We start from the raw sequence: 15,878 nt of genomic DNA on the forward strand, positions 1-15,878 counted from the left end.
GTGCCATGCTTCTTGTACAGCCTGCAGAACTGTAAGCCAAACGAACCTCTTTTCTTTACTGATTATCTAGCCTCAGGTATTCCTTTAAAGCAATGCAAAAATGGATGAAGACAATTATAGAGTTCTAAAATGATAAACAGTAAAATTTATTGAGAAGGTTACTACATATTAGTGTTCAAATGCAGTGGGGTGGAGGACTGTTGAGATGACTGGGTGCCTTATTTTACTTTTAGATTCCAGGTGGGTCTGAACTTAAGAGTGGGGCGAGAAAGAGGAGTGAAGGTCTGTGGCTCCTGACAATCCCTACTTTTTCTATCTCTATCTGGGACCTAGGGCCCAAACAGAAAAAGCCTCTGAGAGGCAGATTTGGGTAATCTTGAAGTATTATCCTACTTTTACTTTTGGAGGGTAAGAGGGAGAAGATATTGCCTAAAGCTTGATTTTGTTGCTTTGGTGAAATTCCTTTACGCATGCCTAAACTTAGATATGTGAAACCTAGGATATGAGAAATACCTTTTTCAAGGGAATAAAAAGATCTTTTCAGAAGATTTATAAGACTAATTAAATTGGAATAGGAAGGAAAACTGTATGACATCAGTACTTTTCTTATTGGGTTTAAGAAAATTAATTTCTCTTTACTGTGTGAAATTTAGAGCTATTGAATTGATTTTGATGAATTGTACTGTAGGAGAAAAGGTCTACATTTCACCAATGTTACTTTTTGGCAGAATTAGGAATTGGGCTCATTTTGTCTTTAGAATCTTCAACTTTCCTTTCAACACACTTATTTCTCAGTAGCACCTGACACCTCCCACCCCCAGGTGCCTAGTAATGTTTTTCCTTTCCTCCTCCTCCTCCTTCTATATCAAAGCATGATTTGTAGAACAAAGGCTTTCTAAGTTGTAATGATGGATGAGGTTTAAAGTATCTCTGATTCAGGCATATTTGTATTGTACATGGCATCAAGTCTTATGTTTTGTAAGGTTGGAATGTGAAATATAAAGAAATGAAAAATGAGCTCTGGGAAACTTTTTAATATGACAGACTTTCAGGTTATTCACAGAACCTTGTTATATTAGCCAGCCTTCCTTCCTTCCTTCCTTCCTTCCTTCCTTCCTTCTGTCTTCCCTCCCTCCCTTCCCCCTTTCCCTCTTTACTTCATGTACTGAATTTCTACTATATCCCAGAGACTATTCTAGCTACTGAGTATAAAGCTCAAATGAGAGACACATGGAAGCTACCCCCATGGAGCTTTCATTTTTATGGACAGACGGAACACCTAAATATCTTAATAAGCAAACAGGATATTTGTTAGGCATAAATTAAAGAAATTAAATAGAACAGGGTAGTGGCTGAGAGTGGTGGTGAAAGTTATCAGGGAAGGTGCTTCCAAGGAAGAGATAGTTGAGTTACCCCTCAAATGAGGGCTATGATAGAAAGAGCCAGCCATATGAAGCTCTTCAGGATCAATGTACCTGGCAGAGGGAAAAGCTTGGGCAAAGTCTTGGAGGCAGAAACAATTTTGTTGTGTTTGAACCAAAGAAAGAAGCGTCAGTGTGATAGGAACACAGTGAAATGGGGAAAAAGTGGTACTAGATGAGGCTGGAGAAGAAAAGCAGAAGAGAATTATGTGAGGTCTCCTGGTCCTTGTAAGGAGTTTGGATTTAAGTTCAATGAGCATTTGTTTAATAATTTCAGCATTTGAGAGCATTTACACTACTTTGTCAAGTATTTGTACCAAAATTACCAACTATGTTGCTTCTTGTGGGTTCTTGTGTATATTCTTCAAAGCAAAGCTTTTTGGAGAAGCCTTCAGCAATCCATATACTCTTTTCTTCCTAGAGATTTCTAACACTCTGAGTGGCTCGTTTATTGCATGGCATATTCTGCTTTTTGGTTGATTAACTTTCGCCCCAAAAAGAGTGCAAACTCAATAAATTTAGGGTTGTTTTAGAGATAACTGTTTTTCCCACAGTGCCTTCCAGAGTCTTCTGCTTCCTAAACACTTGGTAATAATTGTTAATCAATTACTTAGTTCCCTGAGGTAGACTGGGTGAGGGTGTAAATTTTCATTTACCCATCACAGTGCCTAGGGTAATATTATACACAAAGTAAATATCCAGGCTGAGTAAGTTCAGATGTGGGGAATGTGTTTTAATCATGAGACTTGGTGAAACAAAAATTAGGATGAAATATTTAGTTGGTAGACATTGACTTTGCCAGGGTCTTAATAAATTAATATTTAGTCACAAATAAAGCCTTTACAAATACTAATTAAACAACACTGTGGGCTGAATATACATTTTAGTAAGACGTTTTAAATGATCAGTAAGAAAACATTTTTCTGTTTTTGTTTTCTGTTTTACATGTGCCTACATGGATAATTGATTCACTGTTTTCACTTTAAGTTGCTTTGAAGTTACCGTTCATATACGGCAGGATTTGGTAAGCATGTCTGTCTGGGTCTCCTCTGCTAATATGCTTGTGGATTTAAAGCTTCTAGACCCAGGTCCGACCTTTGTAGTTGAGCCTCATAGGAAAGCTGTTCAATCTCCTGGATCACCTAGGTTGCTCTTCTCCCTACCTTTCCCAGTGCCTTGATGTGTCATTTGCATTCCTACACGTTTCTGTGTAAGAATCATTTAGCCTGAACAAACTTGCCCTTGGATACCCAGCTGTTTGTTGAGTATCGCAGCTTTCAGAGGAAGTGTTCAGCAACAGCTCATAATAACGCTAAATTAGTGTCCCTGGACAGCAGTATGTAACACAAAGTAACTAGTTATTCCTGTTCCAATTAGGAAGAGTACTTGTGTGAGCTGCATTTAAAATGAGGAGATTGAGAACCTTTTTTTTTTTTTTGTCTATAAAAAGCGGTGAATTGGTGTTGGACTGCTAATCTTTCCCCTTGCTCCCAGTTTGAAACTTCCGTGATTCTAATAATGCAGCATTTGCTTTAAAAATCTCTGGTGCAGGTGGGGATGTGCACATTGCTAATGGTATGGTCTGACATTGGGCCTTTACCTTTGAGCACTGGTAAAAATAAGCAACATTTGCCGAGGTTTACCACGTGCCAGGTGTACTGTAAAGAGTTGCATTTCACACACAGTCTCGTTAATCTACTAACAGCCTTATGAGTTAGGAATTAATAATCGTATCTTTTAAACGAGGAGACAGATAATTTATCCCAGATGTTGACCTCAATCCCTGCTTTATAAGTTCAGTTGGCGGTAGATCCGTCCTTTCTGATATTTCAATTTATGCTCAAATTCTTATTGGGTAAACTTAGGGAGTGCTTCGGTCAACATGAAAAGAAATATTCTTTTAGGAACGGAACAAGACTCAGTAAACGGGTTTTCTTCCCAGAAAGAAAACTAGGAATTGCTTACAGTGGAGTATCCAGAGCGTGTGCACCGCTGTCCACATGGTGAGTTCCTCGTGCCCAAGGGGGCAACTAGAAAGTTTAGCCAAAGAAACGACTAGAAAGCGCTGACCGCGCACTTCGGCTGGGAGTGCAGGCTGAGGCAGGACTCGAGCGCTCCCGAGCCCAGGCAGGTCAGCTTAGGCGTCTCGCTGCTGGAAGAGTCCATTAGGGATGGCCAAGGCAGGGTGTTCACGACGCCGGAGCGTGGACCTGGCTGCCTGCTGCGCAGAGCAGTGTGCGCTGCCCTGGGCGGCCACCCCCGCTCCGCTGGTCAGGTGAGCGCTGCCCCGGGAGCCACGGGTCCTATTGGAGCAGAGGGAGGACGCAGGGGGAGGAGGCGGGGAGGTGGAGAAAGGGGAGGAGGATGGAGCCCTCCTCCTGATCCCGTAGCGGAGTAAGAATCAGCAGCCCCGGCTAGGAGTACGTACTGGAGCGAGAGGCTGGCAAAGCGAGGGTGTGTGAAGGGAGGGCCAGCGGGGACCGCTGGGAGCACGCGGATGTCGGTGTTCCTGGGGTCAGGTAGGCTATGGCTGAGGGGTCGTGCTGCGAGCATGGCGGTGCCCCAGAGGAGCGCCTCAGCATCAGCACCTGTTGCAGGAGGTGGGCGGCGAGGACGGCGCGGAGGGCGGGCCACTGCCTGGCGCAGGGAGGCTGGGCGCGCACCCGGCGCCGCGGGCTGCGGGTAACAGGGAATAGCTGCTCCTGTCGGTTCTGTCTCACGCTGCGGCTTTGCAGGGAGCGTTAGGTTCCTGCACCCCCTACTCGCGCCTTCTAAAGATGCTGGATCTCAGGGAAAGTGAGAGGTGAATGAGCAGAGTGAAAAGTTTCCTTTCCCTTTTTTCTGCCTGTTTGAAACCCGAACCCTAGCTTTAATTTTAAAAAGTCTATCTGGAAAATAACAGACCAAGAACGGCGCGCCGTAGGTAATAATTGATAATGGGAAGGGTGAGATAAACTTAAGGAGTCTTGTTTATGTTCCAAAATAATGACTGCGTCGAAGAATTTCAGTGAAATATATTGATTTTAGGGAGCTTGGGATTAACGTGGAGTTATAGAATAACATACATGTACATATAATATAAAAGCGTATATATTTTTAATTTTAAAAACTATCTCAAAATTGATTTTTTCTTAAAACCAAGAAATTATAGCAGTGTTTGTCAGGGGAAAATTGATTTTAAGATATATTAACTTATCCTATGTAACTTGTTTTAAACCAACTTTTCCCACTTCTTGAAATCCACAGCCTTCAAAATGTGTGTAATGTAGTTATTAGTATGCTGCACACTCTTTTAGAAACTGATATCAAATTTTAAGGATGTGTAATTACTGAAAATTAGGCTGCAAGTCAAAAAATACCTTAACTAATACAGGATGATTAGAAATTCTTACTGAAGTTATGATTACTTTAAATTATTAAAGTGCTTTTTTCTCCTTTTGTGTGTAATTTATCAAAATAATCAGATCAAACAACAGCAAAAAACTTCCAACAGATCATAAAGAAGAGAAAAAATGATATCTGAGGCAGGATACAACTGAACACCAATAATTTATTCTGGGGTAATTTCTTAGGCTAAGTGTCAAACTATTCCGCCTATATAATTTGAGAAAAATGTAGGTTACAGGGAGATGTCAAATACACTCTGAACTGTGTTATAATAAAATATATTAGATATTTGTGATCAGGTGTAATGTTTTGGCTCTGCCATTAACACACGGTGACTTTGGACATTCACCCATCCTTCCAGGCATTAGTTTCTTCATTTATAAAATAAAGTAATTGGGCTAGGTGATTGCAAAGGTTTATTTCAGCTAAAAATATTATATCTCTGAAATTATATTACTTTTATAAGAAGTAACCACTATATATACACTTTAAAAAAATGCAGCGGAAGTACAACTGAATCCTATCTCCGTTTTCTCATTTTCATGATGAATAAATATAGCAGTCACTCCTTAATGAATGCATGCTATGTAGTGAATTCTTAGAAACCGTTTATATAGATTATCTTATTTAACACAATACCATCATAAATTGAAGAGTAGTATATCTCAATTTATAGATAATGATACTGAAGAATGAAAAGTTTAAGCTCCTTGCCCAGAATTCGAGTTTATAAGAACTGGGTCAAATATTTTTCCCAAATGCCCTTAGTACGTATACTATACTGAATATAATTGAAAGCTAAAATTGCCTATAAACTGAAGTAATCTTGTGGGGCAAAGGTAAGTTATGTATCACTGAGTTTTGATACTATTAAATTTTTGGTGCTGTATCAATCTCCGTTTATTGTATCTTAATAAGTTACACATTTATGCTGTATATTAATTGAATGCCAATTGTATTTATTTTCAGAAAGTGATAATATGAGATGTATTTGGAACACAAATGCTTTTACAGTAATAAAAATAACTACTAGAAAAAAGTGAGAGAGCAGAAGCTAATATTAAGCAAACGCTAATATTAACTATGCCAGATGTCTTTCTACTAGATAAAAATGCTTACACCCAAGAAAAAAGGGTGTTCAGAGCGGAATTAGCTGTGACTGAACTCTTTTGTTCATATTACCATGTTGAATGATAATAGTATGCCACATTTATTGAATATACATTGTATGCCAGGAATTCTCTTAAGCTCTTTATTAGTGTAATTTTATATTGAATCACAAATTAAATAGTATTATTCTGATTTGCAGATGAAGAAACTGAGGCAGAAAGATTTATGCTGTGGGAGGACCCACAAAGAAAATACTTTTTATCTTAAATTAAATGTGTGATGGTTCATTGTTCTAAAATTCTTAGGCTATGAACATAACATGAAATCTTGAAGCACTGGAAGGAGACTTGGAGCCAAACTAAACCAACTCTTTATTTTGAGGAAGCTGAGACCTAGAAAAGTTAAGAGATCCACTTAAGGTCACACGTTTTAGTCACCTGTACGTTCTCATAAACTATTAGATAAGAAGTATCCTAATGGCTTAACTTGGTCATTAATTCTTTGATTTGTTGTCACTCAAACAAATGCCACCTCATGCCCTTTCTTATCTCGCTGCCATACTTTTATTTAAAATTTCAAGGTTGCCCCATTAGGATGCAAAATCCTTGAAGACAGTGACTGTATTATATATTTCTCTTATGTAATATCTACAGGGTTTAACATAATGGTTAATCTATTGAATAAATTACTTTGTTGCTTATTTGCCTTTATAAGTCATTATTTTAGGTACCAGGTCTGAAATCTACATAGTGGAAGCATAATACCATAACCGTTTTTCACTTCATGTAGAGGGCAACTAGACAATTTACAGATGATCACAAAGTATAGTGAGCTTCTTAGATAATTGTTTAATTTGGTTATAAAATGCAGTGCGTTAACATGGAGAGATTTGGATGTATATTTCCCTGATTTTTTTTTTTTTTTTTTTTTTTGAGATGGAGTTTTGCTCTTGTTGCCCAGGCTGGAGTGCAATGGCACGATCTCAGCTCACCATGATCTCCGCCTCCCGGATTCAAGCAATTCTCCTGCCTCAGCCTCCCGAGTAGCTGGGATTACAGGCATGTACCATCATGCCTGGCTGATTTTGTATTTTTAGTAGAGATGGGGTTTCACCAGCTGGCCAGGCTGGTTTTGAACTCCCAACCTCAGATGATCCACCTGCCTCAGCCTCCCAAAGTGCCGGGATCACAGGCGTGAGCCACCGTGCCCAACTGTGTTTCCCTGATTTTGGGGGGAAAATCACATAGCTAAGTATCACACACAGTTCCATTTATCCCACCCCCACTCTGTTCTTTTGATTTAGAAATAACTTTTTTTTCTGACTGCAAAGATAATGCAAAGTTATGCAGGAAATTTAGACAGTAAAGAAATAAAGAAAAGTCACCAGAACCTCCCCAGTCTAAAGGTTTTGGTAAACATCCAGCCAGAGGGCTCTTTCTTCTCTTAACTCCTGTCGAATCAGGGTGAGAGCGTGATTATTTATTGAAACCATTTACAGTAAAGTTTGATTTAGTCTTAGTATTCCATTACTCCTGGGCAGTTCAGACTTTATATAAATAAAGATAGTTGTTGAGCATTGAAAATAAACATACAACTAATAAACCAGAGTCTACTCCTTGTAGAATGGAGTAGTACAGAAAGTTGATTTCCTCACATTGCATGCCTAATTTTTTCCTTTCACAAGGTAGGATTGGGAGCACAGGGAGCATCTTTTGCATGCGTGGAGGGTTCCCCAGTATGCCAAGATGTTAGGCCACACAGGAAGCCACAGCACCCCAGCTCTGTTGTCCTGAGTTAGGTGTGGTAGAGGAGGAGAAGGGTGGAGCTGAGGCACAAACGGCTGTGGTAATACAAAGGCTGTGTTTTCTGATTCTACTGTGACACACTATACACTTAAAAATGTACCAGACTAAGTCTCTCCCCCAGCTGCTGGGCAGGTGGTCATGGGGCCCTTTTCTGGTGCAGTCAGGCGTAAGTCTGGCTTTACCTCAAAGCGAGGGCAAGATGCTGATAGGGCATTTCTCATGCATTTATTCAGGATTCTGAAAAGCTAGAATGGACCCTCTTTTATATTAAAGGGAAACACTGGCTGCTGGAATCATTGTCCATAAATGGGTTTTGAAGTAATACTCACAAAATTATTAAGTATAAAGAAAAGTTGAGGCATCTCTTTGAGAGAGATGATAGCTCTCCTTCAAATGTAATTACATTGATAACATTTGTTTTGAAGATTATGATTTTTGGTTAATTTCATAAACCTATCTGTTATTCAAAACTTCTTTCCCTAGGCATATTTTCTTGGTTTATACTATACATTTGAGCAGAGAGATTTTTCATGCTTCACTTTATTAGGGGCTTAACATGGCTTTAATCCAACCATCTGTTCGCATCTTGGCACATCAGCATGTCTGAGGTGCTGGTAGGGGCTAAATAAATTTCCCACATTTTAAAGGTTAGGGAAAGAGCTACCTTTATGAATAGATTTCAAATGATTCTCAGCAAGACAATGGTATAGAAGTGGAGTAAAAATGCATTTCATTCTCTGAAGCACAAGGTCCCCTGTCTGTCTTTAGTTTTGCTGAAAGGCAATTAGCATTTCAACTAGCCAATTTGGTTACATGCAACGAAGTACTTGGATTTATAATTTGCTGCTCTCTGTCTGAGGCTGTTGAGTGCTAGGTCTTATGTAATCCTCTCCAAGCAGCCTTCTTTCCAGCATAGTTATTGTTGCTGGTCTTAAATAACTAATCAATGGAGAGTTTTCCTTGCCTTCAACTGTAGGGTGCCATAGGGCAAGGAAAATGAAATCCCAAGCAAATAAAGGGATGACTGTAATTATAAATAGTCATTATTGAAATGTGGCACAGGTTGAAAGACAGAATAGCTTCAAATAAAATGCAACTCCAGAAAGTCATTGTGTGCACTGTTAATGGTTTATTTCTGCGTGCAGTATGCACAATAAGCATAGGGCATACATACTGGCATTAATTCAGTTAACATGACTCAAAATTAACAAAGAAGGTGCAATTTCTTTATGCCAGAAAGAATTCTGTGGGAAATAAGTGTAAAAGAGAAAAGATTCTTAAGTGTTACAACAAATGAATAAGTGCTCTGAGGCATATTGTGGAAATAAAGGTTTTGTACTGTGTGCTAATTGAAAATAAGATTGTGTCAGCTTCTTTAGTCATGAATTTTGACAATTAGGTAGTATTAATGTACTTCATGTATACACTCATATTCCTGTGAAGAATCCACTGTATGGTATGCTAATCCTTTTGTTAGGATAATTAGAATGATATTATCCTGTAATCCATGTCATGGATCAGTAATTCAGTATAGCTCATCTTTTTACACAATACTATTTTTGCATAGCTATACTTATATAATTATTTGGAAGTAAAATAATACATTTCCCATTCTTCAAATAATGTTTAACTGAAATAAGGCATAATAGAAATGTTTTAGGTATAAGTCTTACAAGTGATCAGTTTAGTTTTGAGAACATATGTGAAAGAATTGATTTTCATCTATATTTCCAATCTGTGATTATAAAGCTTTTATTACCGTTATAGTTAGAATGATTAGTTTTATTTAACTAAATTCAACAGTGTTGATGGAATGAAATGGAGAGAGCTTATTGGTTCTCTGGCAGACTAGTAAGCTAAGGTTGGAGAGTGTTCTGGAAAAAATGGGGCTTGATTGGGACTTTGAAAAATGACAGAGGAGAGGGAGTGGAAAGAGATAGAAAGGCCTGGGAATAGCTTAGGTGAAAGGTGTAGAGGCATGAATAATACAAGTGTCTAGCCCCAGACACATGTTAGATTAACCTGACTAGAAAAGTTGAAGGAAGAAAAAGAGATGGCTGGAAGTGCAGAGAAGGTTGGATTGTATTTTAAATTGAGATATAATTCACATATATTAAAAAAATCACCTTTCAATATTTACATTTTCATGGTATTTAATATATTTAAAAAGTTGGGGCTGGGCATGGTGGCTCACTCCTGTATTCCCAGCACTGATTTTTTTTGGTTTTGTTTTGTTTTTTTTTTTGAGACAGAGTCTCACTCTTGTCACCCAGGCTGGAGTGCAGTGGCACCATCTTGACTCACTGTAACCTCTGCCTCTCTGGTTCAAGCAATTCTCCTGCCATAGCCTCCTGATTATCTGGGATTACAGGTGCCTGCCGCCACACTTAGATAATTGTTTTGTAAATTTAGTAGAGAGGCTTTTGCCATGTTGGCCAGGCTGATCTTGAACTCCTGACCTCAGGTGGCCCACCCACCTTGGCTTCTCAAAGAACTTTCATTTAAGCATTTACAAATAGATGAATGAGTTTCTTTTACTTTTTGACTATTATAAATAATGCTACTATTTGTACAAGTTTTTCTAAGCAGACGTGTTTTGTTCTCTTGGTTACACATCTAGGAGTGGAATTGCTAGGTCATATTGTCATCTTATGCTTCATTTTTTGAAAAATTTCCAACTGTTTTCCAAAGTGTGTTTACCATTTTATATGCCCATCAGCAATTTATGAGAGTTTCAGTTTCTCTCTGTCTTTTTTATGTTAACCATCCTATTAGGTGTGAAGCGGTGTCTCATTCGGTTTTGGCTTGTATTTCCCTAATGACTAATGTTGTAGAAGCCTTTTCATATGCTTGTTGGTCATTTGTGTATCTTCTTTGGAGAAATTTCTATTCACATTTTTTGCCCATTTAAAAAATAGGTTTTTTTTGTTTTTTATTGAGTTACAAGAAATCTTCACATACTGTAGATACTAATCCCTTATCAGATAACATCATTTGCAAGTTTTTTCATTGTGTGGGTTGTCTTTTATTTTCTTGATGGTGTCCTTTGAAGCAAAAAGTCTTTAATTTTGATGAATAATGTTTCTTTGGTTGCTTATGCATTTGATGTCACAGCTAAACAGCTGTTGCCTGATACAAGGTCACAAAGATTTATACCTATGTTTTCATCTAAGAGTTTTATAGTGAAAGCTTTTACATTTAGGTTTTTATTTCATTTTGTGTTAATTTTTTAATATGATATAAGGGTCTAGCTTCCTTCATTTGCATGTAGATATCTAATTGTCCAGGTTCCATTTGCCAAATAAATTATTCTTTCATCACTGAGTTGGCTTGGCTCCATTGTCAAAAATTAATTGACTATCAATGTATGGTTTTGTTTCTGAACTCAACTCTATTTCATTGATCTAGTTGTCTGTCTTTCTGCCAGTACCTCACAGTCTTGATTATTTTACATCTTTTGTTAAATTTCTTCCTAAGCATTTTGTTGTTTTATTAATTATATGGTAAATGGAATTATTTTCTTAATTTAATTTTTTAATTGTTCATTACTAATGTAAAGAAAATAACAATTGATTCTTGTATATTGATTTTGTATCCTGTAACCTTGCTGAACTAATTTATTTTTTATGTGTGACGTCTTTAGGATTTTCTATATTCAATATTATGTCATCTGCAGATAGAGATAGTTTAATTTATCTTTTCCAAGGATGTCTTTTATTTCTTTTTCTTGCCTAATTGTACTGCCTAGAACTTCCAGTAAAGTGCTGAATGGAAATGATGAAAGCTGAGATCCTTGTCTTGTCCTGTGATCTTAGAGAGAAAATGTTTGATCTTTCAGCATTAAGTATGATGTGGATACCCTTTATAGCTAATCTTTGTCAGATTGAAAAATTACTCCTTGATTCCTAGTTTGTAAAATAAAACGATGTAGAATTTTTTCAAGTGCTTTTTTGTGTCGGTCAAGATGATCATGTAATTCCCTCTGCTTTTTTCTATTAATTTGGTACATTGCATTAATTGGTTCTTGATGGTGAACCAATGTTGCATTCCTGGATAGATCTAACTTGGTTATATCGCATATAATTTGTTTTATATGTTACTGTATTTGGTTTGCTAGTATTTTGTTAAGAGTTTTGTGTCAATATTAATAAACGGTATTTGTCTTAGTTTTTTTTTTAGGTGTTTCTTTTTTCCCCCCCATAATGTCTGTGTCTGGTTTTAGTATCAGGGTAATACTGGCCTTATAAAATGCTTTGGGAAGTCTTGTTTTTCATAATATATTTTTAAATTTGTGAAGGGTTGATGTTAATTATTCCTTAAACATTTGGTAGAATTCACCAATGAAACCATCTGGTCCTGGACTTTCTTCATGGTAAGTTTTGTGATTACTAATTCAATCTGTTTGATTGTTATGGGCATATTCAGATTTTTAATTTATTTTAAGTTAATTTTGGATGTTTGTATCTTGAATGTTTGTATCTTCCTAAGGATTTGCTTACTTTTAGGTTATCTAATTTGATGGCATACAATTGTTCATGGTCATGCTTTATATACTCAGTTTTATTTCTGTAAAGTTGTTAGCAATGACCCTTTTCGAATTTCTCGTTTTAAAATTCAAATCTTCTTCCTTTTTTTCCGTAGTCTAGCCAAAGTTTTGCCAGTTTTTTAATCTTTTTTTTTTTTTTTGACCGAGTCTTGCTCTGTCGCCCAGGCAGAGTCCAGTGGTGCGATCTTAGCTCACTGCAACCTCTGCCTCCTGGGTTCAAGTGATTCTCCTGCCTCAGCCTCCCAAGTAGCTGGGATTACAGGTGCATATTACCATGCCCAGCTAATTTTTGTATTTTTAGGATAGACAGGGTTTCACCATGTTGGCCAGGCTGGTCTCAAACTCCTGACCTCAAGTGATCCACCTGCCTCAGCCTCCCGATTACAGGCGTGAGCCACTGTGCCCCGTCACTTTTGTTATCTTTTCAAAGTACCAACTTTTACTTTTGTTGATTTTCTCTATTGTATTTCTTTTCTATATTTTATTTATTTCCACTTAAATATTTTTTCTTTCTTTCCTTCTGCTTGATGTGGATTTAGTTGGCCTGTTTTTTCTACTTTCTTAAGGTGGCAGTTTAGGTTATTTGAGATCTTTCTTTTTTTTAAATATATGCATTTATGCCTGTAAATTCTTCTCCAAGCATTGCTTTAGGTGCATCCCATACGTTTTGGTATATTATGATTTTATTTTCATTAATCTCAAATTATTTTCTAATTTACATTGTGCTTTCTTTTTTGATCCTTTGGTCACTTAGGAGTGTACTATTTAATATTTCAACATGTTTGTGTATTTTCCACTTTTTTTCTCTTATTTCTATTCTCATTCTCTTATGGTTGGAGGAGATACTTTGTATGATTAGAGTCCTTTAAATGTATTGAGACTTGGTTTAGGGCCTTATATATTATCTATTCTAGACACTGCTTTGTGTGTACTTGTTAAGATATGTATTCTGCTGTTGTGGGATGAAGTGTTCTGTAGAAGTGTATTGTCTAGTTAATTTATAGTATTTTTTAATCTCTTGTTCATCTTTTATTTAGTTGTTCTATTCATTATTGAACATGGGGTACTAAAGCCACTAACTATAATTGTTGAATTGTCTATTTTTCCTCTTAATTTGGCCAGTTTTAAATTCATGTGTTTTGGGATTGTCTTTTTATGTGCCTGTAGGTTTACAATTGTTATATCTTTCTGATAAATTGAGCCCTTTATCTATATAAAATATCCTTCTTTGTCTCTAGCAACATTTTCTCCTCTAATATTGTCTATTGTGTCCAATATTAGTGTCTTAGTCCATTTTCTGAATAGCAGAGATTGGGTAGTTTATAAGCAATAGAAGTTTATTTGACTCACAGTTTTGGAGGCTGGAAGGTCCAAGAACTTGGCTCTGGTATCTGGCAAGGGCTTTTGTGCTATGTTATTCCAGGATGTAAAATTAGAGGGCAAGCAAGCATGTGAGACAGAGAGGGGAAATTCGGCCAAACTTATCCTTTTATCAGGAGGCCAGTTGTGATGACTAACATACCCCCACTAATAGCAGCATTATTCTATTCAAGACGGCAAAGCCTTCATAATGTAATCACTTCTTAAAGGTCCTACCTCTCAACACTGTTACAATGGCAATTAAATTTCAATATGAGTTTTGGAGAGGTCGTTCAAACCATAGTAATTAATATAGTCACTTCAGCTTTCTTTTGGTTTCTGTTTGCATTTTTTTTCATTCTTATTTTCAACCCATTTGTGACTTTTAGTTTAAAGTGTATCACTTGTAAAGAGCATATAGTTGGGTCATTTTTCCAATTGATTTTAATGACTTCTGCCTTTTAATTGGAATATTTAATCCAGTAATATCTAATGTAATTACTGAAAAGGTAAGATTGATGTCTGCCATTTTGCTATTTGTTTTTTGTGTCTATGTCCCTTTTCATCCTCTGTTTCTCTTTTACTACCTTCTTTTATTTTACATGGATATTTTCTGATATATCATTGTAATTTTATGGTTGTTTCTTTTATTATGCTCTTTTCATTAATTTTATTATTGGTTACCCTGGGGATTACATTTAATATCCTAACCTATAATAATCTAGCTCAGATTAATAACAACTTAATTTCAATAGTATGCAATAATTTTGCTCCTAATAGTGTCATTTCTGCTCCTATTTTGTGCTGTTATTGTTGTACAAATTACATTTTTATACAGTGTATTTTCTTTAGCACAGACTATTATTGTTGCTTTATGTAGTTGTCTTTTAAATCAGAGAGGCTAAAAGTAGTTATAACAAAAGTACATTTATGCCATCTGTTATATTTATCTATCATGTGACCTTTTCTGGTGCTTTACATTTTTTTCTGTGGATTCAAGTTACTCTCCAGTGTTCTTTCATTTCACCCAAAAAAAGTCTTTTTAGTATTTCTGGAAAGCAAAGTTGGTAGCCACATGGTCTCTCACTTTTTGTTTATCTGGGAATGTCTTAATTTCTTCTTTGTTTTTGAATGATAATTTTGTTATATATAGTATTCTTGGCTGGTTGTCTTTCAGCATTTTGAATATCACTGCATTTTAGCCTCCTAGGCTAGAGGAGAAATCAGATATTAGTCAGGATATTACTTTTATGTGATAATTTTCTTCTTCCTTCCTCTTTCATGATTCTTTGGTTTTTGCTTTGACAGTTTTGTTATACATGGATCTTCTTGTGCTTATCTTAAGAGTTTACTGAGCTTCTTAGATATGTAGATTAATGTTTTAAAATCAAATTTGGGAAGACTTCAGCCATTATTTCTTCAGCCATATTACTTTAACTCATTTCTGTTAGTCTCTTCTTCTGGGACTTCCACTATGCCTATGTTGGTATATTTGATGGTGTCTTGTAGGACTCTGAGGCTCTGTTGATTTTTCTTCCTTATTTTGTCTTTTTGTTCCTCATCCTGGATAATTTCAGTTATCTTCACATTCACTGATTCACTTTTCTGCCTGCTCAAATCAGCTGTTGAGCCCCTCTAATGAATTTCTCAATGTAGTTATTTTACTTCTCAACTCCAGATTTCTGTTTTTTTTTTTTAAACAAATAGCTTTTTTATATCATTCATTTGATGAGAAATCATTTTTATACTTTTTGTTGTTTGATTTCCCTTAGTTCTTTGAACATGTTTAAAACAATTGATACAAAGTCTTTGTCTAGTAAGTCTAATGCCTGGTGTGTTCTCCAGGAACAATTTTTATTGATTACTTTTTTCCTGTGTATTGTTTGTATTTTCTTGTTTCATTTCATGTTTGGTATTTTCTTTTCTGAGAAACTGGGCCTTTAAACTAATACAATGTATGGCTTTGAAGTTCATATTCTCCCTCTTCCTAGGGTTTTTCTTGCTGTTTTTGTTGTTGTTCATTTAGTGAACTTTCTGAAGTCTTTTTAAAGTATGTACTCTTTGTTATGTGTGGCCATTGCACACATAACAAAGAGTATGTATGAGCACTCTTCTTGGTTAGCTTAGTGGTCAGCTAATGATTGTACAGAGATTTTCTTAAATCCTGGGAAACAGTAAGTCTCTTAGTTTTTGCTTGAGACCTTCATGTGCACATTGAAGCATACCTTTAGCATTCACCCAGAAAGTTTT

At 36.4% G+C, this 15,878-nt stretch overlaps 1 protein-coding gene across 1 annotated transcript in view; it reads left to right on the forward strand.

Moving 5' to 3' along the window:
- Positions 1–3,862: 3,862 nt before the first annotated feature.
- ADGRV1 (adhesion G protein-coupled receptor V1) overlaps positions 3,863–15,878 on the forward strand; it is a 556,842-nt gene continuing 544,826 nt past the window's right edge. Inside the window, exon 1 of the mRNA XM_064376126.1 lies at positions 3,863–3,940. Coding sequence (XP_064232196.1) covers positions 3,919–3,940 — 22 coding nt within the window. The 5' untranslated portion in view covers positions 3,863–3,918. The remainder of the gene's footprint in view (positions 3,941–15,878) is intronic.

This window comes from Aotus nancymaae, unplaced genomic scaffold (genome assembly GCF_030222135.1).
Source record: "Aotus nancymaae isolate 86718 unplaced genomic scaffold, 86718_ANA_hifiasm-v0.15.2.pri h1tg000014l, whole genome shotgun sequence".
Lineage (NCBI taxonomy): Eukaryota > Metazoa > Chordata > Mammalia > Primates > Aotidae > Aotus > Aotus nancymaae.